This window comes from Scatophagus argus, chromosome 15 (genome assembly GCF_020382885.2).
Source record: "Scatophagus argus isolate fScaArg1 chromosome 15, fScaArg1.pri, whole genome shotgun sequence".
In the NCBI taxonomy this organism is placed as follows: domain Eukaryota; kingdom Metazoa; phylum Chordata; class Actinopteri; family Scatophagidae; genus Scatophagus; species Scatophagus argus.
Window position 1 is genome coordinate 12,429,441 of NC_058507.1, and position 25,405 is coordinate 12,454,845.

Below are 25,405 nucleotides of genomic sequence, written 5' to 3' on the forward strand. Positions count from 1 at the left end.
ATCACATGAAACAGATGTTTGCCCCTGTTTGCTGACTTGACAAGAACAAACCTGTAATAAGACTTTCCCCAAACAAAGCAAAGGTATCTGCAGCAACACAAATACACTGTCATTACCCAGCCGATAATACTGCCTCAGACAAAAACATACACTGCTGCAGTTATGAATTCATTCATCCTCTGTGGCTGTGCGAAAGTCTGGCTGCTTGATTTTCCTCCCACTATTTGGGGGGTTTATTAAAACACAATGAGATTCCATCAAATAATGATGAAATATCTGAGCTGCCTTCTCCTGCATTTCTAATGTGAAATTTGACTTTTGTCTAAGTGAGGTTACATTTAGACTCTTATCCCATTATCTCAGTTTAGGCTTTTGTGAGAGATATGGCTGCAAAAATCGATTTTGTTCTTCCTCTCTATAAGCTGCTTTTTCACTGCTCCTGTGCCTCTCTGGCTCTCCTGTGTTTCCATGTACTTTTAAATCAAAAACATTTCTGTCAATTGCAAGACAACTTCATGGTTAAATAAAAGTGGGACAACAAAAAGCAATTATCATTTAAGATATTTAAATATTTAATGTTACTTATATTCAAAACTGTGCAAAAATAATTTGGAACATAACATTGATCTGAGACAGATAAGCTACAATTACCTCATTCTGCAACTATCTCAAAGGCAAACTACTTGCATGTAAAAGTCAACAACACATTACAATGAACAAACATGCCCATTTTTAGATCAAACAGGCAATTACCTTGTTTAGAGAAGCACGTCAGATTTTTGCATTAGTAATCCCTTGAATGAACAGCCAAGTCTCCCTACATCAAGCATCTGTTCAGGTGGAGCTTAAAGAGACAGAAGTCAGTCTGTCTGTCCTGTGCAATTTAGCCCTTTCCTCCCTGAAGCTGTCAGTGAACTGCTGACAGAAAATGCAAACAAGCTTTACCCCTTGGTGACACTTTAAACACATGATAGCCCCACCTGACTAAAATATCTTCTGATCGACGTCTACCATTGCAATAAACACATGCGATTTACTGATCTCTTTTAGAATATCCTGATAAGATCGCCTGTGATGTGTCGCTTTCTGTTGGACTTACTGTATTTGCATTGTGACACAGTGAGCTGTGTCACCAACAAAAACAGATGTCACCGTCCATCAGAAATAAAAAGGCCATAGATCCTGCTGACCCTCGGGTTAAACATAGATACAGTTAGATGTAACTACTCATGGGCCTTTGCGAAACCACCCTGTATCCATTAATGACCTCATATTATAACGTGTCACCACTCCATATGGTCAATGCATTTATCGGAGTGCAAGTGCTTGTAGTTCCTCTTGCTGAAGGCGAAAATAGACTCACATATATGTTTTTATGAAAGTGTAATTACATAAAAGGTTCACTTAACCAGGCTTTATGTTAGAGGGAGAAATGGGTAAAAAGTGTGTGTGTGTGTGTGTGTGTGTGTGTCCTTGTGTGGCTGTCTCTTTACACCACAGCCATCCATCACTCCAGCCTTTCGCCACTTGGCCAGTTAATTACCTTTTCCTGTTCACTCACGCACATAAAGAAAACAAGCCCCTCTCAGACTGTTTGGACAGACCTCATTCTCCCTCTCACGCACCCCTCCCCTTTTTCTAACATCTCTGTCTCTCCTCTGTGGGCCCAAGGCAGCCTTCACTCCTTCACTGTCTCAGCCCCAGATCCGTCAAGCTTTCATCGGCTTTGGCCGAGGTCAGACTGCTGGGAGGTCCAGCCTGGACTCACCAGTGGGAGAGTGAGGGACTTTAGCAACTGCCAGAAAGACGTCTTCACTGGATATGTGATGGTGAATGATCATTACGTCATCTCAGTAAGGAACTGATTTCATAGAGATGAAACAAGAGAGAACAACATCCCTCCTAAGTTTTCTCAACAGTGAAAAAATAATGCTCAGCTGCATCACTGGATGAACTGGGAGGAGGAAAATGTTTTTCTCTCTTCAGATATTTTCCACTTGCCTGCCCATAGCTGCTGTGGAGTTAGTCAGACAGCAGCAGGGCTACTTGCTATGCTGTCCTCACTGGGGACACAGCGGATAGTATTTATGTACACCAACAATTGTGCACTTCTAATTAGAATAGCTAATTTTTTGGCTCCGAGATGCTCTCGAGGTAATTTCTCTTTTTCCCCAACCAAGCTCGGTTGTGGAAACGAACCAAAATGAGTACATAATGAAAAATTCAACAGGCAAGCTGGATAGGCAGGAGCCAGGTGTTGCTGTAAGCTGCAGGTGAAAGTAAGGGCAGGAGAAGGGAGGAGAAGGAGGGGACAGGGGCTGGAGGTTGAACGGGGTTAAAAATCGTCTGGCACATTCTCAGAGCATGTGGCTAATGAAAAACAGAAATTAGTATTTGGTTCTCTGCTCTGATTCCGCCTTTTTTTTTAAAAGGATAGATGAGTAAAAACATATATTTGATACCGAAAACTCACATTTAGGGTTGGAATCGAAATTTCATTTGCAAGTCCTCATTAGTGTGCAGAGTGAAAGTGAAGCAGTGTTCAGTGTTTCAAACCATCCACTGGAGCTTGATGAGAGATCTATTTTTGTCCTAGAGCCCACTCTTAAACACTCAATGCTGAGCAGAGGATCCTGATACAATAGTTCATTCCAACAGCCCAAACCACTACTTCACTTGTATTTCAACCCTCTATTCAGTCTATACGCAGTGATGACAGCCACCTGCTTCTCCTCTGTCTGACCTGTCACACCAAGAGTGCTGCATTCACGGTTTGTCTGCTAGGAAGACTTTTCTGACCAGGAAACGCAGAGCCTACTGTTCCCTGAAGTTTATTTAGAGAAAAAACAAACTGCTGCTACAGCTTATGGCAGCCAACTTCCATTACAGTTGAACGGTTAATTACAAAAGAAAAATGCAAAGGGAGTTACTCATGCTCAAACAGTGGTAATTGCATACGGTATCTTCATCAACATCGTCCAGATCCCATAGCCTAATGCAAAAAAATCTCAATCTGCTCAACAACGTGGTCAGAATTCATCATTTTTAGATCAACATTTAAACAATTGTTATGTGCCAAGCAACACAGTTTCCACGCACATAAACATACAGATCTGCAACATTAGCATGCTGGCTTCATTTAATACCATTATGGCAATATTTCACCCCCTACACCTTTTGCAAGAATACATACAGCTACACAGATGAAAATGAAAATAGAGCAGTACGGAAGTGATGACGAGGTGAAATGTTGAGTGTCCTACAACAATTATTCTCTCCACTTTCCCCTTGGAATGGACGGTACAGTAATTATTCTGGCAAACTGCCATATGGATAAATATTCAAGTTTCTGCTGGAGTTTCAGTCTACCTCCCACTCTCTCTCTCTCTCTCTCTCTCTCTCTCTCTCTCTCTCTCTCTCTGTGTGTGTGAGAAGCCACATAATGAGACTCTCCAAGTGGTTATTGTTGAGCATGGCACTTTTTTATTTGGCAGATATCTCAATTTTCACTCATCGGTCCATGTGCTGGTGGGGATATGTGAGCAACGGGCTAACTGATTAGCATCACAAAGCCGTAGAGGCTATAGAACAAGCTAAAGGTTAGTCCCCCATTTTGGCTCCTTAGCTACATTTGTACAGCAAAGCACAAATCATCCCAAGTCAAGGTGAGCTGTGCTGAGCACCCCTATCCCATCCACTCCCAGTCTGCAGAGCATTATCTCAGAGAGTGACATGCTTTGTGTCTCACAAAGCCGCCGCGTGTCGGCAGAACAATGGAGCAGCAGAGTTTTGAGCGGCAGAGTCGTTCTGGTGCAACAGCCCAGTGTAGGTACGACGGAGTGAGGGGGGGAATACTAATTTATCATGAAAGATGTCATTACCATGCCAATGACTTCTCAGAGGACACAATTATTACTAATAATAGAAATTTAAACATCAGCCCAGGGCTTTCAGCCAGAAAGGGTTGTATTAATGGAAAACTGTTGTCTGTTTGTAAGAAGCAGATATTGAAGGCTGGCATGAGTACTGGTAGAAAAAAAGCACACACACAGATAAGCACGAATCATTATCTGTTTTTTGTGGTTTTTTTCTTGCTAATTGAGATGTCTAGACACATTCAGTTGAACATCAGCAAGATAAGGAAGTAGGCTGAACTATCTCTGTGGAGAATAATGCACACTAATCTACTTAGTGAGTCTGAAGGATTTTCATTCACCAACCTACAAAATGTCTGGCTTATCAAAATGTTTTCACATGCACATTTTGTTTTTTGTCTTTTAGAAACAATAGCATCCTGCAAATGGCCTTATGGCCTACCACAAAAAGCGACTCCAGTCATTTCACTTATGCAAATTAGTTGCTGTGTATTACTTGGGCTGAAAGGCATTTTCCCTATAAATTTCACTTTTAATTTTTATTAATCCATGAGAAAAAATATTTTATTCTGCTTTATTTCATGTTTAGGTTGTCATTAATTTAATTGGAACATATTCATCCTTTATATTTTGTTTTACAGACAAGTCAAAACAATGCTAACATGCACGTAATGACAATGTTAGCATGTTGGCGCTGAGCATGTAGACTGTGATTCTCATCATGTTCACTATCTTGGTTTAGCATGTTAGTACACTAACATTATGTAATTAGCACAAAACACATAGTGCAGCTGAAGCTGACAGGAATATCATTTGCTTTGCAGGTATTTGCTCGTAAACTGCTGCACACATTGAAATTTGCTGCTGGTGGCAACAGAACACCAAATTTTGTACCAATTCATCTAGTAATGTTGAAATATTTTGCCAGGGAAGTGAAAACTTTGATCTGCTGGTGGTGTTACAGATGAAAGTCAGAAGGTCACCAACGTCATCGTGATTTATCCTCTGGGAACCATGAATTTCTGCACACCATTTTATGGCTATGTTCCACTAAATGTCAACCTGCTGGTGGCACAAGAGAAAAAGTCAGGAGATCAACAATAACAGTGGAATTCATCCTCTGGTAAGGTCTGTGCAAAATGCCATGACAGTCCATCCAGTCACTGCCGTTATATTTCAATCTCGACCAAAGTGGGGAACTGACACACCGAAGCACTGAACTTACCATCCTTGGAGTTGCAATAATAGTATAAGTAATGCTCAAACACATTCCAGAAGACACGAGGGAAAGCTGACTAATTTGTGAAGGCTTTGTTACTCAAACACCAGTTTAAACAAGTCTCTACTTGACTAAGAGGTCGGACAAATTACTGTCTGAGGAGACACGACTGAATCGTAGGAGACTGCCAATCTAGACTTTTCTCAGCACAACTGATCACAAAATGGAACAAGTTACAAAACTGTTACAAAACAGAAAACAAGTTACAAAGCTGTCCACCCATGTTGGCAGGGACACTGCTGCTGTCACATTTCACACTGTGAAATGAAGAGATAACCTTGGAGCTGTGGGAAGCATTGTTGAGTTCTCAGATCTTGTTTGAACTGTTTTCTATACATTTGTTAGGAGCTTTCTTTCTATCTGCTTGTATGAAATGTCGGAACACAGCAGAGCTCGGTGACAACTGAGAAATTCATTATGTTGGAGAAACACGCAATCCTGAGAGAAATCAAAGGAAGATGAATGCTGAATTGTGTGTTCAGAGCCACACTGCAAGGACAGAGTATGTCAAACAAAGTGAAAACAGAAAGCTTGAGTCTGCAATGAGATTTATACTTTTGGCTCAAAAGTAGGCTAGCATTCATCTGAGTCTGAATGAGCGTCTGTCTGTGTAAGACTTGAGTGATGCACTTTAATTGCACTTAAGAGCATAGAACCACGCATTTAAGAGCAGTAAAAAAACAACAGTAACTCAAGGTGTAAAGGCTGTACGGTCTGCAGAAGACGGATGCAGACTAAAGGATCTTTTATATGTTTAGGAGTGCAGAATGGAAAAGTAGTCGGATAAATCATTCAGTTGGTGGTGTAAAATTTTATGCTTGGCCTCAATTGTTTTGTTTTGTTAATTTCATGAAGTAGACTGAAACAAGAAGAAGCTGTTACATCACACTGAATCATGGGCTTCATCTGTGCCTTTTGATCTGCAAACACACACACACACACACACACACACACACCCATACAGTCATATATAAAGTGGGTCTAGGGATGCAGAAGCATGCCCGGTCCATGCTCAGGGTTTGATTGTGGGACTTAGGGGTCAAAGGGTAACTAATTGTGCGACTCATGGAGGTCAGTATTGGTGTGGCCTTCTGCCAGAGCACTGGAACACCACCTGAAGGTCTGTCGAGAAAGACAAATGAACTCCGACCTCCCCGCTGATGACGTCGACCCCAGTCAGCCAGCACACGCCGTTCCTTAATCTCAGTCATGGAGACGGGAGCAGACCTCTGTTGCCAGTCTAAATGCTAGTTGCTGAAGAGGCAATAACAATGTTTATCTGTCTGGTCTCATGTTCAGTTACTCATTCAGTATCATTAACAAAAAATATCTCATTCTCTACGAGGTCAAACTTGAAGCAGTGGTGGTGGGCTCCTGCTTCTTGTGTAAGATAAATAAAGATTGTGGTCACTCTGGTCTCAATGTGCACACAAATTGCTGGGGAACAAAGGCAGAAAAGCCTACTTCATGCAATCTGGTCAATCTAACAATAGCATTCTTGTGCAAGCAGCCCTTTCTTTTTTAGAGACCCCATAAAGAGCTAAACTTAGCTCGGCCTTCAAACTCTTGGAATTCCACAAGAGCAACTCTAAGTTTTACACAGTGACTCCCAAAGCAGAGCAGAGGAGGAGATGGTTATCATTTTTCAACAGTCAATAATTAGCTGACTCCCTAATCAGCTGTTTGTGCAGTGCGCCTGTCCATGCCTTCTCATTTAGTCGTATCACAGCAGACGCCGAAGCTTTTACCTGCCATGCCATCAGCAGTAATCCACTGCCTGAACCACACTGATAGCTGACTCTTCTGTCTGGAATGTACTCACAGTTCAACCCCATAAAAGAGCATTTACCAGGTCTACTGTGAGTGTGTGTGTGTGTGTGTGTGTGTGTGCCATCCTGTTGTAAAGAAATTAACAAATATGTGTGATGGATGGATAAAATCACATGACAACTCCAGCCTGACGGAAAAGGTATTGTGATGGAGGTCTAGGGATCATCCAAAGAAAAGGAGTGTCTCGCTTTCATGATTAACAAAATGTCAAAAAGGATTTCCCTTCCTAAACAGAAACTACAGCCAGATGGGACGTCTCCCTCTCTCTTCTACTGAACTGTTTTGGAGACAAAAATGACCCAGAACTGTGTCAACAGCTGGGAAAAGCATCCCTCACTGTGCTTTGTGAAAGTGATAAAAATAACACCATGAAGGATCCCGCTGTGGGTTACACCCTGAACGGGTCTGTTTTTCCTGGCCAGGAGGGTCACTGTCAGACAGAGCTGGACCTCCAGCCAACACACATCAAGGCAGCACTTTCCTAGCCTACATTTTCGCCCCTGTCTCTTCCTGTTTTGACAGGAAACAGGAGATGATAACATAGTCGCACAAACAAGCAGAGATTACCTCCAACCTGCTGCAGTGCTGTCCTCGTGTGGCAGCGGACGTCTGTTTTCTTTAGAGGGCCTCGTGTCCAAACACACAAAAAATAACACACTCACTGTCTTGTACAAACATGGACACCAGGCCACTGTGACGCACAGGCACGCACGCAGACACACCTGACACACACACACATGCATCACAGTCGAATAACCTCTCCAGAGCCTGGCACAGTCGACTGTGTGTCAACCACTTCCTCACAGGCTCCCAGCAGCGTGCCAGCACAGCATCACACAAAGGAACGCAATAAAACAGACCACCAAAGTCACAGACACAAGACTGAAAGCGGAGAGATGAAAGCTGCGGTCGCCACGGGGAACCAAACATACACCGCAGAAGTGAGCAGAGGAGCAACGTCAATATCTAGCAAAACAGAGGAACGAAGGCATCGGGGGCCAAGGGAGGTGTGGAAGTGTATCGTCTCTTGTCCAAGGCTCTTTTCGGAATGTGAGGCTTTTATGTTGTCAGGAAGCACACCATGGTGAGACACAACAAGTGGAGTGATGGGGCCATTAGAGAGGCTTTGTTGACGGTGAGAAGCTCAAAGGAAAAGGACACTTTGATTGCCCTCTCTGATCCCCCACTAGCCTTTGTTTATGAGCTAATTAAGCATTGTTCAGCGGCTGCAGAGGCCTCGAGCCCTCCATCCCCACAGCGCCACCGTGACTTTCAATGGCTACTGTAGAGCTTTTACAGCACCCTCTATAACTTAACAACTCGAGTAGGAATCACTTTCAGAACCACTTTGTCGTATGGAAACCGACAATTTGATGATGACTGCTACAACTATAGATGTGAATGTTGTGTGTATGCATACAAGAAGTGGATAAAGCACACAAAAACAGTGTAGTCTGACAGGCAAAATCCAATTAAAATGTGGTATCCAGCTTCTGTGGGAGTTCAAGTGTGCCCTGGTTTCACCCCTCTGTTGGATGCGGCATTCAAAACAGCCTCCCGCTCAAAAAGAGATGAAAACATAAATGCCCGGCGTGGGACAAGGGGAGGCCGAGGGGTCAGTGGATGGACAGAAGAGGAGGGGGTAACGTCTCGCTACATGGATGTGGTAATGACTGTGTGACACACCTGCGGAAGGATAGCTTCATAAAAACTGAATACATACATTCAAAGTGAATTTACCTGGGTGGTTTAGAGGTCAGGAGCAACACATGAAAACTTAACAGAGAAAATCACGATTTGAGCAATCACAAGAACAGACTAATAAATGGTGTTGATCATATAAACCATGTCTAAACAGTTCATGAACTCAAGCCAAAGGTTCAGCATTGCTTTGTGTAACTAAGGCTTCCCCTGGAAACAACCAGTCAATTCAACGTCAAACTCAAGCGGACACAACCTGTAAAACACAGTGTGTAAATAAAACCACATATTTCAGTTTGACCACATAATAGCTTTATGGCCAGCTAGCTGTCTGGACTTGCAGTGGACACAAGAGAATGACCCTCATTGGGTGGATGCAGCGGAGGGTCAGAAGACTGGACAGTAGCATCCACTCCTGACAAGCTGTGCAGGAATTCACGAAGGCCAAAGACACAGGTGTGCTCCCCAAGAGCTTCCCTCCTTTTCACCAGGCATCTGAGGAAGAGAAGCATTTCCGTGTTGCACAGACACGTTCAAAGACATTCCAGCAATGTCTTTTTGTTTGATGCATACATTTAGAACAGTAAACAAAGTCCACTATCTATCACGTTGATTTAAATGCTTCTGAGAGAAGCAGCTGAGCACCTAAAGCACACAACAAAACACCAGCATGTAACAACAAAATGCAAACTGAAAGCAACCAAAACCAAGTAAAATGCCAACACAGTCCAGCGGCATTCGGCTAAGCCAAAGAGACAATTCTATGAATAAACCTACACACATATAGACACATACTCTCTCACAGGCTTGTTCTCACATTCAGCACGGGAGTCAGGCACTTAGCTGGGGGTCTGCACAGTCAGGCCCATCAGTGAGTTCCCAGAACAGCAAGGATAGTTTGGCTTTTATAGGCAACACTGAGCTGATACTGAGAAGCAAATGCAAAGGATAGAGAGGCAGTTTGGGACTCGTAAACACAGAGGTTTAAGTTTAAGTGCCTGACACACACGAAGGAGATAAAACAGCCCTGAGCTCTTCAGCAGAGAGAGTGACATCATAAAATAGAGCGGCAGTAACAAGAGGGGATGCATAAAGGACGGATCTATTAATGGGAGTCAGTTCACGGCAGAGAGGCAGGGGAAGGTTTACTCCACAAGCATCCGCTGGGAGTAATGACAAGCTCAAGATGGCATCATTTCTCAAAACAGTACATCTCTGCTGAAGTGAATACAAATTAATTATCCTCATTTTGCTTTTTTTTCTGAACACCAGTGACCTCCAAAGTAAATATGTTTACCGTAATAGTTCAATACGGCAGAAAATGCCACCTAAGTTCATCACTGAACAAAAAACAGTGCCAATTATGAGGAACTTCTCAAAATCCAAGGCACAATTCAACACTTTTATAAACTAGAAGAAAACTTCACCAACTATGAAGATTTAGCTGCAGCAGTTATGTTGCTTCTTTCGCTCTTGGCTTTATTATTCTGGTGCTGCTTATCAGGCTGAATCTCTGGATCAGACAGAAAATATAAAAGAGGGCCATCAACTAACAGTACCCAAGGCTAAACTATCCACAGTACAGCAAACAAGGGATGAAAATCTATCAGATTTTTTAGGGTATTTTTCCGTAAAGCAGTACCCAAGACAGAAATATCCACAACATATCTCTGTACTTGCAGCCTTAAAAGCTTCTAAAATATTTTCCCAAAAGAACAAAAATCTGAGACAAAGCTTTCACTTGCCAATCAAAGACAAGCAACTCTGCTACTGTATCTTGACAGACTTCTGTCGGGTGAAAATCCATGACAAATCCATACAGCCAAGGCTGACCTTTTCAGTGTTCCGCCTATTGAGAGATTTAGCAATGCAGTTTTCCTTGGGAATAAAAGCAACTTTGCTGCCGTTTTGTAGGACGCAGCACTACACAATTTCCTTTAAAATGTCAGCAGGCAAATTGCTATGTCAAGTCATGCAATAATGAAAGAAAAATGCATACCAAAACACACACTTTGCACTTCCTCTTTTCTTTTGCTCCTTCTGACTAAGGGAGGGATTGTGTCCATGTGCAAATTTGTGGTTTCAGATATAACCGTATTACAGCTGTACATGATGTGACACAGGTAAATGATAAAGCTAGTAACTGAGAAGTGCAGTTTAACTGTATGATAAGTAGCATGCTAAACCCTGATAAAAGTAATGAGCAGCAAATTAAAAAAAACCTAAACCCACTCACCCTAAAGCTAAGCCTGCAGAGTAACAGAGTAATGGCACTGGCCAGTCACCTTCTCCATCACCTTCTCCATTAACCAGACCACCACCAGGCCTGTGTGTTGGAATGAGGATAAAACACTGGCCGTAATAATGCAATCATAAATTGGTAGCAGTTAAGTTCAGAAAGATGGATGACTTCTGCAGCAAAGTGGAAAGGATGGAGGGACTCTGAATGTGCTTCATCTCCTTCTCTTTCCTCTGGTACTTACACGCACATTCACACATCATCAATACACACACTCATCCTCGCTCACAGAACTGGACACTCAAGCATGAAATGAACATGAGCAGCATGAACTTTGACTGGCATTTTCGCACTGCGCCAGGATTTATGGAGCACTATACGTATCGGAATGAGCTCCTGACAATAAAGAATAGCCCAACTCATAGTGGGAGCTCCCAGTAAGACGAGTTAACACAACCCATCTACCAATCACAACACAATCCATCTATTATTACACAAACACGAATAGAATCACACAGAGATGCATGCATACTGTCACCCAGACGAATATATAAAAATATGACATGAAAGTAAACTGGTGCAGTCACACAGCAGCTGCACACCACGACTACATTTTACTACTGTTGGCCACTGAGAGACTTCTCTGGGTTAGCTTTTGAGAAATATCAAATTGCAACGTTTCAAACAAAAATGTAATTGTTGGGACTTTTTGCAGTTGCAGAAATGTTACTGAGAAAAATTACTTTACCAACTTTGCTTTACTTTGTTCTACATAGACATAAGTGAACTATATGTTAACTTGTAATACACATACATTTAAAAGGTGTTCTAATTATTTTTTTTGTGTATTGACAACAAATAAAATGACTGCCAATGGGTAACGTGAAAGGAGTTGCTCATACTGAAGGACACACTGAAAATAATCATTCTGTTTTATGCCTTGAAACCTTGCTGTTTTGGTTCACTCAGCACTCAGTTTCCAGCAGATGTAGTGAAAAAAGGCACCAAATGGGTTATGGACAAAATTAGCTACTGACTAGCTAGAGAATATACTGGAGTGCCTGGCTAAAATATATTACCATCAAGGGCTGGTGGAGACCAAAACAGGGCTAAAATACAAATCAAAAGGAGTAATAATCTTGCTCGATGTGCTTCCTTTGTTTGCTGACATGTTCACTTTATCAGCTAAATATTGATAATATGATAATATGTGATGTGACAATATGCCAGTGTCACATTTAGAGTTTGCTGTGCTGCCTCCAAAGTGGCCAAATAATCAATTAGTGACGATGTGGTTTCTTTTATGACCATTAATGTGATAATTTTGTCTGTAATTTCAGAATAACTTTGTATACACCAGTAGTGCAAAAAATGATACATTTTGCAAACTAATGCACTGAGTTTAGTTCAGCAATAGCATCCATTCCTTTATATCATATATTTATATCATATTTAAACATACCTTATCATTTACGTTATTTCACTTTCAATAAGTAGAAAAAAATACAATTTCTCCAAAATATAAACATTATGCAAATATATAGTTTCTGCCATTACAGGGGTCTCTCAATAAAAAAAAAAATCTGAAATCTGAAAATCTATCTGACGTGACTCAGACAGAAATGTTTGTGGAAGAGGTAATGTCTTAAAATTTTATTCAAGTTTTGTCTTTTTCTCACTCCCTTCCTCGCTTCTGACTCTCTTTTGGAAGTTGTGACAGGCAACCACATAAAACACATTGCGGCCTTGAACAAAATTACAGATCTGTCTGGGTGTGAACATTGATGGAAACATCTGGGATAATGTAAGTACACAACTCAACAAAGGTCTAGTGGTTTTTAGACATTGCAGAAAAGCTACATCACATCTTTAAGTGCCTTGCTATTGGCACTTTGACAATGACTGTTCAGAGAAGGGCTTGCTCATTGTCTGTAAACATTCATCACAGATTTTATAAACCTGTTCCTCTAACATCCAACACTCAACATCTGCCAAATAGGAAAACAAACAATGTCAAGTCCAACTTAGGCACCACTCCACTGATCCACTGTTTGCTCTGTGCAAGAGAGCCACGCCCAAACAGCCCAGAGTTTGCCGTCTGCATATCCATCTTGGCAAGGATACACAGCGCTGGCATTCTCTTTCAGCACATTGCTATAAGCCAGGCAATTTGTCTGCTACCACAAGGCCTGCTGTCAATTGAGCACGTTTTATGGAGCCAGCAGGAGATTACCTCCAACTCAGTTCTCCTCGATGTCTGTGTACAGCCTTGAAAATTTATCTCAACAACTATGTTTTTCCAATACTCTGAATCAGACTCAATAATAGACTGCAGTCTGCCTGGATCAAGCACGTCTCATTTCACTGTGACATATGGAGTCATGCAGAAGGAGCCCCAAGATAGCAGAAAACATACGTACATGCACATATACTCAGAATCACATACACACAGACGGCTGGACTCTAAATTAACAAGTCAAACTGATTAATTCCCACTGGTTACACTTCTTGTTGCATTTGTGTTCTTTGCTCGCTGACATTTCTGTCTTTGTTGCTCGGTTCTCACGGTGGCAGGCCAGTGTTGTGCTGCAACACATCACCCTGTCAGCGTAGACTGCAGGTCCATTGTTTCATTTCAGTCTGGCTCATTCTAACATATGATCCTTCAGCAAACAGCAGCAAACCCATTCAGGCAAGTACTATTATGCATGGAAATCATTCTTCAAATACACTAACAAAAAGAGTTGGCTAGATAATATAGGTGTTATGACAATCTCAGCATTACTTGGTGCTTTAATTCAAAGAATTCTGAGAAAAGTGATAGTTTTAAAAAAAACAAACAAAAAAACAAAACAAGATCCAGTACTCAGTTTTGATTGCCTGACCAAGTCACATCTGAAGTAAACACACCTGTGAGCAGCTATTAAATGTCAAATATGAATGTTAAATATGAAGCTATAGATAGGGGACACTTAGCTTTACATAAATCTTGGAGTTGGGGTAAATAAAAAAAAAAGCTTACCTGCTAAAGTTCACACTGTGAAACTATTGCACGATGTTTTTACATTTCCATTTTTGTGTACTTTAAAGGTGTGGGTAGGCACCTTTGGAAATCAGGTTAGCTGTTTCCATATTTATGCTAAGTAGCTAACTATTTCCTGGTTGTAGCTTCATATTCAGTCATGGGAATGGTATCAATTTCTTCTTCTAAATTGACAAGAAAATGACGTAATGTTAAAGATAAGGATTTTATTACTATTTATGTAAAATGAAAGTCTTTCTTACACATTTAGGTTACATTTTTTAAAAACACAATGTTGTGGTTTCACTTATTTGTTAAAAATGCATCTCTCTCCAAATGAGTCAGACCACCTCAGGCCAAGATTTAAGAAAAGCTAAGATGCTCAACCAGGCGTAAAGCTACTTGTGCTCTGGTTTAATGCCTTCTCACCAGCTCATTATTAGGTAACAGTGCAGCTGGTCTCCTAAGTCACAAACTGATTGAAAGTCTTTGCTGAATAGATATAAAGGATAAAAGGTTGGCTTTACATATTTGACTTTAGTGAATGAGAGGCACGGCAACCTTTACAACAACTGAAGGCAGCAGAGTAGGTTCCCAAGTCTAAGCGGCTCTAAATAGCTCTTCTCACCTTGTCAGGTAACTGAGGGAACATTGGGATAGCTCTCTGTAGACAATGAAGCGGCATAAAGCCACACCAGAAAGGGCCAGATGGCTAGAAGAGGACATTAAGGCAAACTCTGTCCATATGTGTTTGTGTGTGTGTGTATGTGTGTGTGTCTGAGCTCACCTGTGTGCTTAGGCCTGTGTATGTACATTGTGTGTGTGTGTGTGTTAGCGGGCATTTGCGAAGGAGCTTCTGTCAGCTCTTTCATCTTGCCTATGGATCTGAAGTCAAGAGCGCAGTGCAGACGTGAGGAATGGCAGTCATTTCGGGTAGAGAAATCCTCATCCTCCACCAACATATACCTTCTCTCTCCTCCTGATGGAAGGCAATGACTATCTGCCTTACTGCAGCTCAGTTTTCATCCAGACCCATCAGCCCGTGCATCTAAATCCATTTCCTGCACTCTGCCTCGCAGCAATTTACCCTTGCAATTGCAATAAGTAGTGGACTGGGCAGCAACAATTGGGGTCAATTCACTTTCAGCTCAGCAAATTAAAGATGTTAAGTGAAACTGCTGCAGACATAGTGAAGATGTGGCCCTCATTCCAGAGCTGCCTGGAGGTTAGAAAAAAGCTTTTTGTCCAGTGAATGTCAACCACTTTCAAAAGCAGGACCAGCTGTGAAAATCTGGGAGCAGGAAAGTGAATGAGAAACTCTTTATGCTCCGTTAACCACTGACGGAGTTGTTCCATTGTCAACATTTAAAGCTCTGTAGCTGCAATATGCAGCTTGCAAGTGGAGATAAATGCTGGAAAATAAAGAAAATGACAGAATTTTCTTCAAAGACAACCAAAAAGTGAACCAAGTTGAGTTCTTGAACTGCAGTACTTCATTGTGCACTTTGGTTGTTTGTTTGAAGATGTTTAACATTTTGAGGGGAATACAACAGCTGAGTTTCATACAGCTAACAAATGATGACCATCTTTCTAATCTTGTTTTCATATGACAAAAAAAGAAAAAAATCTTTAATGTTAAATGAAGAACTTTGATTAAATAAAATACTGTCTTCTAAAACTTTGTATTAAATGAAGACCTACATAACAAAAGATTATGTAGGACATTTGTTGCCTCATTTCAGTAGTTCACAGTTTTTAATACTTGAGCTTGTAACACATTTCAAGCCAGTACCAAAAAAGCACTGAGGTTCATACCTGGCCCTAACAGTGAGTATAAAGCAAACACAATGCATGCAAATTTGTCACATGAAGAGGTGGCTGACAGCTGACAGAGTAAATGAATGAAGCTGTGGAAACTTGAGGTAAAGTGGCAGCTGCATGCTGCTGAGGCTCACAGATATAGTGTAGCACGGTAGCACCATGACTGATGTCTGTGGTCTCTGCACCACTTGACACCAGATTATTGCTTTGCGGTTTAATACAGCCACATGCCATAAAGCAGAAGTCACACTGCATACAGGGATGAAGCAGGGGGGGTGGCTCACACCAGAGTCTCCTCTATTCTCCCCTCTCGTCTCTCATCTCCTCCCAGGCTCTCTGGAGTGTATGCACTGCTGAGCAGGCACGCAACACACACACACACACATACCACAGAGAGCCTCAGGGGCTCAGGTGCTTAGAGGTGAATAGAATAATATGGTCATGCTCTGTTTTAACTCTAATGTTAGCTCAAGTTTCACAACCGGAGGGGTTTTTCACACAGTCTTTTTTTCTATCCTTCTCTCCCTCCATCTGCCAGTCACTCTGTCCTGTCGTCCACCCTCCTGCAGCGAACCTGGCAACATACACCTGTTCGAGCCTAAGTCGGGCCCCTGAAACACTAACCTACCGTGAAGGCTGGGAGCCCTGACAGAAAGGTCAGAGGTCAGTCAACAAAGAAGAAGTAACACCCCCCCCCCACAACTTGCCTGAGAAACAGTAGCCAGGTAGGCAGACCTGTAGCCATTAACAAGCACCCACTTCTTCACTGTCTCTCCCAAACCAGTTCTCTTATACTGACTTGTAAACACTCACTCATCTATGGACAGTGCTGTCACCAACAAAGCAATGTTCCTGCTGGCTGCCTGGCCTTGGCAACCAAACACTCTGCCCCAATTCTTCTTTGACAGTTACTGGACAAACAGGGGCAGAATGTAGTATATAGACAATAGGTAGATAGGCAACAGGCACAAGTGAGCAACATAGAGTTAAAACTTTTATACATACACACAAATGACTGTGACTGTGTAGACGTGTTTATTTTCCAAAAAAACAATATATATATATATATATAACATATAAATGTCAGGCTCAGACTGTACAACAACAGTGATTGTTTGGCCAGGATGTATGATGTAGGGTTGATTAAGAAACAAAACTTGATTTGTAACACTTGGATCCACAAAAAAGTCTGCACTTAAAATGGATCAAGCATCAAATGAGGAACAAAGCAGAAACAAATTAAACTAAATCAAATCAAATATGATATCCATCCAAAATTACAGCCATAATTTCAACATGAAAAAAATGACAATAATATCCTGCAGATGCATTGATACTCACACACACACATCATCAACAACAGGCTTGGACACATTATGCATACACCAAAATTTAACTTGATCTCCATGGTGACCTGGTTAGTCTTTTATCCCAAATTCAGTTTCCCCATATCCAGAGGGCAAAGGTCTCCAGAAAGGTAAGGCCAGGCTGCAACTGACCTCAACCTCCAACAGCTCAACTTAATCCAACTTTTCAAGCCCTCACAGCCCTGCAGAAGGTTCTCTGTTAATGAGTCAGTGTACTCACAAGCTCCAAGACTGCTTAAGTATATTCATAGGCCTCAGTATTTATGAGCGCATGTTAACACTGCTGACTTTATCACTGACCTGTAACATACCAAACCCCAGTGCATCTGCTCTGGAACTGAACTGACAAGATTTTGGCTAACACATTTGCATGTTCCAAACTTTTATCAGTATAAAATACATTAATTTATTCACTTTCTTGCCAAGAGCTAGATGACTGATATCACTTTCGTGTATGTACGCTAAATATGAAGCTACAGCTAGCTTCACTTAGCTAACACATATCCTTTCACACTGCAGTGCTAATCCAGGACCTGCAATCAACCAAGAAGAAGATCAGCACATAGCCCTCCATAACACTGCAGCACACGTTGGTTTTTGTAAAGCAAGATGTGTTAATTAGTGAGGTATAGAGGTGCAAATACACACCTTTGGACAGAGCAGAGCACCTTAGGTTTTCCCCCTAATCCCTGTCTTTATGCAAAATCAAATCTAACAGGCTGCAGAAGAAAAGTGAACGGGCATTACTATATTTTCTTTTCAACTCTGATATATTTAGTGGATACTCTACTTGCAAAAACTAAAATAAAATTTGGCCGTTTTTGTCCAGAAGTAGGTGTAAATAATTATTTTAGCCACCTAGCTCCATTCGCTCCCCTTCATGGCAGACTGAATTGCAGACAACTTTAGGTACAATGGAATTACTGTAAAAGGAAGTGAACAGGCTATCTGTAGAAGGACTGTGCTGCCGCCGCCGCCTTCATATTCAGCTCACAGACATGAGATTTGTGTCAATCTCCTAAACTAATTCTTGCCAAGAAAACAAATTAGCATATATTCCAGAATAGTTTTGTACTCCCCTAACTTCAAAGGTTCATTAAACCTGAGCAACAGTTCATCTGAATGCGTATTTCACCAACATAATCCAGGAGTCTTTCTGGCTCCCATTCTCCCTGAATGTCATGTCTCTTATGGATCAGCAAATACAATTAAGGCTAGCTTTTACAACAAAAGATATCAAGTGTCAGAGCTTCTGTCTAAGCTGTGACTGAGGGGCTTGAGTTGCTCCAGCATGGCCACAGGTGAGGAATTATAGTCCTTACAGGTCACTGTGACTCCAGGCTACTGGCTCCATACAAACCTAATCACCTATTGTTGTCACTGACACTCTTAACTTTTTCATAAGATGGTTGATGGCACAAGCACAAAAAATCTGTCCTCATTTTATCTCATCAGTACATATAATATGAAGTAGGCTATCAGGGACTTCCAAAAAACAGAGAACAATAAGCATTTATGAGCTGAGGTTGCCTCTAATCAAGCTGTATGGTCCTATCTGCCTGTGTTGACAGAGCCTCTGATTACAGTAAAAAGCTAACTGGTTTCTTTGAAGCTGAGGTTTAAGTGATCATCTTTCTTTATATATACCTCACCTAGCCACTGTGTCCAGCCACAATAAGCACAGTCTACAATTATTGAATCCAGACTGTCTGCTGTTCACTATTGAAGTTGCTCTTTACTGTAAGTTTTAATTATGCAAATTAGGTAGGTGAATTCCCCTGATTAGATCTGGAGGTTGTCAGTGAATCTAATGTTTCTGCCTGTCTTTTTCCCAGGTCTTTGTTTAACCATCTTTCGTTTGAATAACATAAAATGTGCCAAGGCAGCTGAAACTTCAGGGTGTTAGCTCAAGGACATAATTTCAGCCAAGTCAATTTGTGGTTTAGCCCTTCAACACTATGTCATAAAATATTTATAATTGGAAAAGCATTGCAAGTTATGTGTAGAAAGCACAATATAGTTGCATGCACAATTTAAATAGTTTCAAAAAATGTCAAACAAACTGACACTGTGCATTGCTGCTCTGCAAATGAAGCAGGCACTTAGAGGCAGGAAGCATAAAAAAGACTTTGTTGCCACCAGTGGATATGGACAGAAATAACATGTCATCATGAGTTTTTTAATGCTGGCTGAGTGGTTCCTGTGCAAAAATAAGACTGTGTTTTTGCCAGTGTTCATCTACACCTTTACAATGAAAGGCAAAAAAGGCCTTTACTTCTCTAAATTTGCAGGACATAGTGTAAGCAGCTTCCTTTAAACCCAAACAGGAAAACACAAGAGCTGTCTGGGAGGCTTCAGTGTACGTGAACAGAGAACTTTCCCTCTAGTAGGCTTCATATACAAAAACACATTCACTCTACCAAAACACTCTTCCTTGAATTTTCATCTGCTTGCTACTACTACTGTATTCAAACAATAAGTCTACAGGCTGGGTGAAGGGAGAGGGATGTCTGGGGACCAAGCCGACTTCCTCTTCACAAAAAAAGGGACGGCGGGCGGATGAGGAGGGAGGGGAAGTGTGACCTCGGGTAAACAGTCTCCCCTCTCGTTTTTCCCATAACCACTGCAGACACAACACTGGCTGGACCCCAGCAGGTACCGCAATCCCATACACACCAACAAGCCACCTGAACCGTCCCATTGACCTTATTTCCTCCATGGAGGAAGCAATTTGAAAGCGATCATCCACAACCGCGTCCATCCTATGCAGTCCAACAGGTGGGCATATCAGACTCCCAAAGACAATGGGTTTATTATCCCTCAGCTGAAGCAGCCCATACCATAACCCTGGTAAAATAACAGCACCCTGCCATCACCCTTTGCCACCCCAAAATTAAAGTCCAATTTAGCCATCAACAAGTGGAAAAATAGGGGGGAAATGGGCTGCTCCCATCTCTCTCTCTACAACACAGAGCACCTGGTGAACGTACTGCTGGAGGGTCCCACACTAAAAAGGGGAGGTCAGTTCCCATGGCAGATAATGGCAGTTAGGGGTAGGCTTAATGTGTTTATGGGGTGGACTTACCTGATACCTGAACATAGATCTGATATACTCAGAACAAAAATTAGACCACACATGTAGATGTCTCAAACAAGGAGCCCAGGTGCTTCAGAAATGCCCCCTTGTCCCTTGTCTACCTGTTCCCGTATGAACATTGGGTGCTGTGGGATTCGGGGTGAACCTTGAAGAGCTGTAATCCAATCCGACTTTTCTCTCTAAAACAGGACAACAAAGGAGAACAGACCAAAGGGGGTAAACCCAGCCCGCCACAACAGCAGTGGTCTTGGAGCCTATATTTAACGGCGATGGGAATTTTGAGTGCAGCCATACAGGAACACTTTCAATGCACAGCAAAGGTCGGCTGGGACTTTAACTTCCTCCTCAGTCTCCAACATGAGGGGCTTGCTCGTTTCAACTCCCTCCACCCCCCACACCCAACAGCAAAATAAAGAGATAAGCATTGTTTAGCTAAACAATGGGCCACTTTCAAAGTCTCAAAAGCTTCCATTTTCACATTCAAGGCCAGCATTTGAAGTCAAGCATGCAATAAACAACTTCACAAGTGGATGGTGAGAAGTTTCTTGGTACAATTATAAACCATCCAGTGGATCAGATTTCATTGTCCATGGATATCAGTGTCAAGAGCAGGTGCAGGTGAGCAAGAAAATCCAAAAGACCTGAGTAATGCAGTTCTGATACAGCAGCTCAGAATAAGAGACTGCTACTGCTGCTAGTGACTGTAACTAGCTCACATTTAGACTTTTTGAATCCATTTGACTATTCTCTAACAGGAATTACTGTAAAATAACAATGGAACAAGCTGATGACAGTATTTCACGTCTGAAAGTGCAAATAATTGCTAAACAGTGTGAAAAAAATGAAGATGAAAAGTGTGGGGAAAAAAAGTAACTAAACCAACCTTAAGTGAATTTTGGTCTGCCAGGGCAAGGGCTTGTTTCTTCAGCTCTGTGACTTTCTTTTGACATTGCTGGCAAAAGCCTCCTTTCTCCTCCGATTCGGAGATGGAAACCGACCCGGCGCCTTCAGGAGGAGGTCGGCTGCTGCACCGCGCGTCCTCCGCAGAGTGAAGTCTTTTCCTTGGAGTTACCGGAGACTCTCCACTCGGACATCCCTCCACCTTCGACATAAAGAGGGAGTTTGGTTAATTTCGCTAGTAAGAATGACAACAACTCACCCCTCCAGTGCATGCAAGTCTTGAGAGTCAAACTGCTTGTACCCTCGACAACCTGTTTGAGTGCAGAGCACCTGTCCAAGTGCGCACCAAAGAGACAGAAGTTGTGCGACGTTTAAGATTAGATGAAAACGACCAATTTTACACACTCATTCATGTCCAACAGGACACTTACAGTGAACATGCGGTTGTTACGGTCCCCTCCATCGGGAGCTGCATTGCACCCAAATGAGCTCATTCTCCCAGATCAAGGTTACACCTTCAGGAGAACGCCTTCGCGAAACAGCCACACTTGAAGGTTTTACCGCTGACAGAGGCGGGCCAGAGCCATAGGCTAAACTGAAAACCTAACTGAGGGTTGCCAGTCATCTGTCACATTGTACTGGACCAGTAGTGGCTGATGGAAGGCAACTGCTGATTGTGTGCCATAAGTTAGCAGCGGAGGAGTTTTGGTACAGCAGGGTGCTCAGCGGTGCCGAGGAGGCGGTATTTCTCCTGGAATGGGAGGGCTCAAGAAAACTTTTCCTGCGCCGGACTGGTTGCCTGTACGAGGGTTCCGGGCTGTTACTTTGCCACAGACGAATCTAAATTGTCTGTGTGGTGAACAGTGATATATTAACCTACTAATGTGATGCCATAATATAGACTTTCCTCCTCATTTACTCTTGCTCAGAGGTTGAGAAAATCTCTTCATCCCTCACAGTGTAACAGTATCACTGCTCTGTATCCAGCTGGTCATTGAAGTTTATGATACTCCACTGAGTGAAATATTTAAAATCATTGTCCCATTAAATGACAATATTGTAGATGTCTTGCGAATCCTTTTACACATATTTCTTCTTCTTTCGGAATTCCTCCTATCTGAGATATCCATTTGGATTTAAAGATCTGTGAGCACGGCTGCAAATAGTTTATACTGTGAAGAAGTTAAAAGGTTCTCCTCTTGATGGTCATAGGAAACCTCCAGTAGAAAACTTCACATTTTAAAAAAAAATATATAATAAATTTATGTATATTCTAGTAGCATCGTAAGACTGACATCATTATCATGCTGCTCAACTGTAAGCTGAATTTCACATTAAGCTCATTTTACCAAAATAATGGTGGTCAAATTAAAGTCAGGGCGATTTATGTGTTCCAACCAGTTAGGTTTTGATTCACTGCATTATGAGTCCATTTGGAGAATAGAATAAAATAAATCATTTCTATCATTAGGTTTCTGTTTCGGCTGTGACGGCTCAGTTTCAGAGCACATCAGCAACTGTTGCCTCTCCAGACAGGACTGCCTCTGTCGGGTTGTTGGTGTCTGGCGCCATCAGCTGGCCAAGATACACAGCTGCATCCCTCAAACTGCAAGGGTGGGGGTAGAAAGGTTAAATATTTAATTGGTAAACTTTGAATATTTCATGTGGATGATGTAAGCGACAGTGGCCACATGCGCTGTTGCCGTCCTCATCTGAAACGGTTTCTCATTTTCCCCCTGCCCTCAAACGACCTGCTTAGGGGAAACCCAGTCTTTTGTCTTCTGGTTGTAAAACTCAGTTCAAACGGGGTGATTTCAGAATGTAGGGTCAAATATATTCTTCTTATGTCATTTAAATGATTAGTCATTACAAATCTGCGGATAACCCATAAATGCTCCCATTACACGTTATCAGTCATATTTAAACCGGCTGAGTTTCTAATGTGATGAGCGCATTTCTTTCAAACCTTGAGGAGGTATTGGCTTTGCGCCGAGCGGTGCAGTTTAAGAAAAGTTGACCGCTTGCAAAGACGCTTTTGTCTGAGGCATAATTTTGCAAAAGTGTTCAGTAGGTCAAACTGATGATGACTGCGATCCCAGGATGAGTTTGAGAGCAAGAGAGCGGATTGGAGATGCTGCGAGGTGCTGTTCAAGGTCCTGAATGCCGGACAGGAGCCGGCACGTCAGCCGTCTGTCTCGTCACTGTTTATTTTAGACGTGGGGACACATCAGGAGATGATATTAGCGCAAGCGTACCTTCAGGATTTTCTTACCTTTGTTTTTCTCTTCAGCAGGTGACTTGTAAATCCAAATATAATATCGGAGTCAACGAAGATTGTCCCCAGGTCTATGACGCCGGGGTTGGGCTTCCCAGCTCCCGAAGACCCCGATGAGTTTGGCAAAGCCATGTGGGCTGCGAGTGTAGCCTAGAGAATATTCCACTCCGCGGGAAACCTATTTGATTTGTACATCCATCTAAATCATTTCTCTCGTGCCCCCGTACAAAAAGATCCACAAGATTTTTTAATCCGGACATCCAGTGACTCACGGTGAGCGCTCGCACGTGTGCGTAAAACAGCCTCTCGGATTTCCAACAGTCTGACAAGACAGTAAATAAATACAATCCATCAGGAATGCACCAAAAACAGGTTTCTGTCCAGTGAAATACTTTTTAAGCCATCACGGGGCTGCTCGTGTCTGATCTTTGTGCGCTGCAGGTCTGAGAGCGAAGGAGCACCTTGTGCGTCCGCTGCTTTCTGTTCTCCAGCCCCCCGTCTCTCTCCCTCCCTCTCTCTCTCTCTCTCTCTCTCTCTCTGTCTCTCTCTCTCTCTCTCTGTCTGTCTCACTCCCCCATTCTTCCCTTCTTTCGCCCTCTCCCAGTTATTCAGCTATTCACACAGTCACCCCCCCCTCTCTCTCTCTCTCTCTCTCTCTCTCTCTCTCAGATAGTGATGACCAGATCTCCCACTCGATTTGCTGGTGCGTCGCTGTCAGATCCCCCACAAGAAGATGCACAATGACAATCCTGGCCATTACCCCTAACGACAGATCCCCTGTAATGTTCCTGTAATATTCATGTAGAGACTGACACTGTGTCTGTGGCACGCTGTAATGACCTCATCATAGCTTACTTTATGGTATTTCTTTCTCCTATAGGCTATCCCACACCACATGCACTACAGTATATGAGCTGTTGCTGTAGAATTATTCTTGACAAGTGAATTTCAAATAGGAGACACTTGATTTCTGATTAACTTGCTGTGATGATGAAGCTCAACTGTACCGAAAGGGTTTTTATGGACCTGTTAAATGAAACATGATTCGACTTTGATTGATTTTAAAATGGTCTGCTTTATTGCAGGCTCTATCAAAATGAAATCAATCAAATTTTGCTTTGAAATAATCAACTCTTCATGAAATTAAAATATTGTGTGTCCTCTGTGGAGACTGATCATTTCAGCTGCTGATGCTAAATGTTGCATCTGCATCTGACGTCTACAAGTCGGTAAGATCTCATAATTGCCAATCACTCTTCACCATTTGCTTGTTTTCCCACAGACTGAATGGTTTAGACCAGCAGGTAGTTGCATGTGTTTCAGATTAGCCATTATATTGATGCAGTTTTTCTGACTGTGCAGTATATCACAGACAAAGTGAACACGCAGACTATGTTTTTAATTTAGTCTGAAGCAGCACTCACAGAGCTCAGCTCAGCTTTAATGTTTCACACTTTAATCAAGCAGTTTTGTCCTGCAGCCCAACAGCAGGCAGACAGACAGACAGACAGACAGACAGACAGACAGACAGACAGACAGACAGACAGACAGGCAGGCAGACAGACTGTAGTGACCATGTCATCCACATGGATCTGCCACACAGACGGTGAACAGTGGGATGACAGCACCCACAGTGATTCCACTGAGATATGGACATGTTTTCTGAGTCACAGCTGGACACTGCATTCAAATAAGTCTTATTTGAATTGTGACAACTCAAACAAAAGCTCAATCTATCAGTGTCTACTTCAGTGGCTTTGCATTTAAAGGGATTTTCTTGTGATTTGGCCTGTCCACTTCCATCATGCTGGAGGACAGCTTCTATGAAATGCTGAAAATATAAGCACTGGAGACTGAGATCCCCTAAACGTTATTCCAGAGGGTGGACTGAGCTCCAAAAACACTGGATGCTACCTCAGAAAGACTGAATCGAGCGCAACAGGACTGGTCCTGGTGAAGCCTCTTGGGTGAGAGCCGAAACGTCTTCATTCAGTCTCGT

General features: G+C 42.3%; 1 protein-coding gene and 1 long non-coding RNA gene across 3 annotated transcripts in view; one reads left to right on the top strand and one right to left on the bottom strand.

Annotated features, from left to right (window-relative positions):
• Window positions 1–21,886, bottom strand: part of kif26ab (kinesin family member 26Ab) — a 65,106-nt gene extending 43,220 nt beyond the window's left edge. Inside the window, exons 1-2 of one of the 2 annotated variants that reach the window (XM_046413324.1) lie at window positions 21,563–21,886; window positions 21,115–21,333 (exon numbers count right to left, since the gene is read on the bottom strand). In XM_046413324.1, the coding sequence (XP_046269280.1) occupies window positions 21,115–21,333; window positions 21,563–21,625 (282 nt within the window). In that variant the 5' untranslated portion in view covers window positions 21,626–21,886. The remainder of the gene's footprint in view (window positions 1–21,114; window positions 21,334–21,562) is intronic. The other variant, XM_046413325.1, reaches the window with a different exon arrangement.
• Window positions 20,724–24,528, top strand: LOC124072141. The gene is made up of 3 exons (XR_006845451.1): window positions 20,724–20,849; window positions 21,194–21,369; window positions 24,076–24,528. It is a non-coding gene; the product is annotated as an uncharacterized LOC124072141 (long non-coding RNA).
• Window positions 24,529–25,405: the final 877 nt, after the last annotated feature.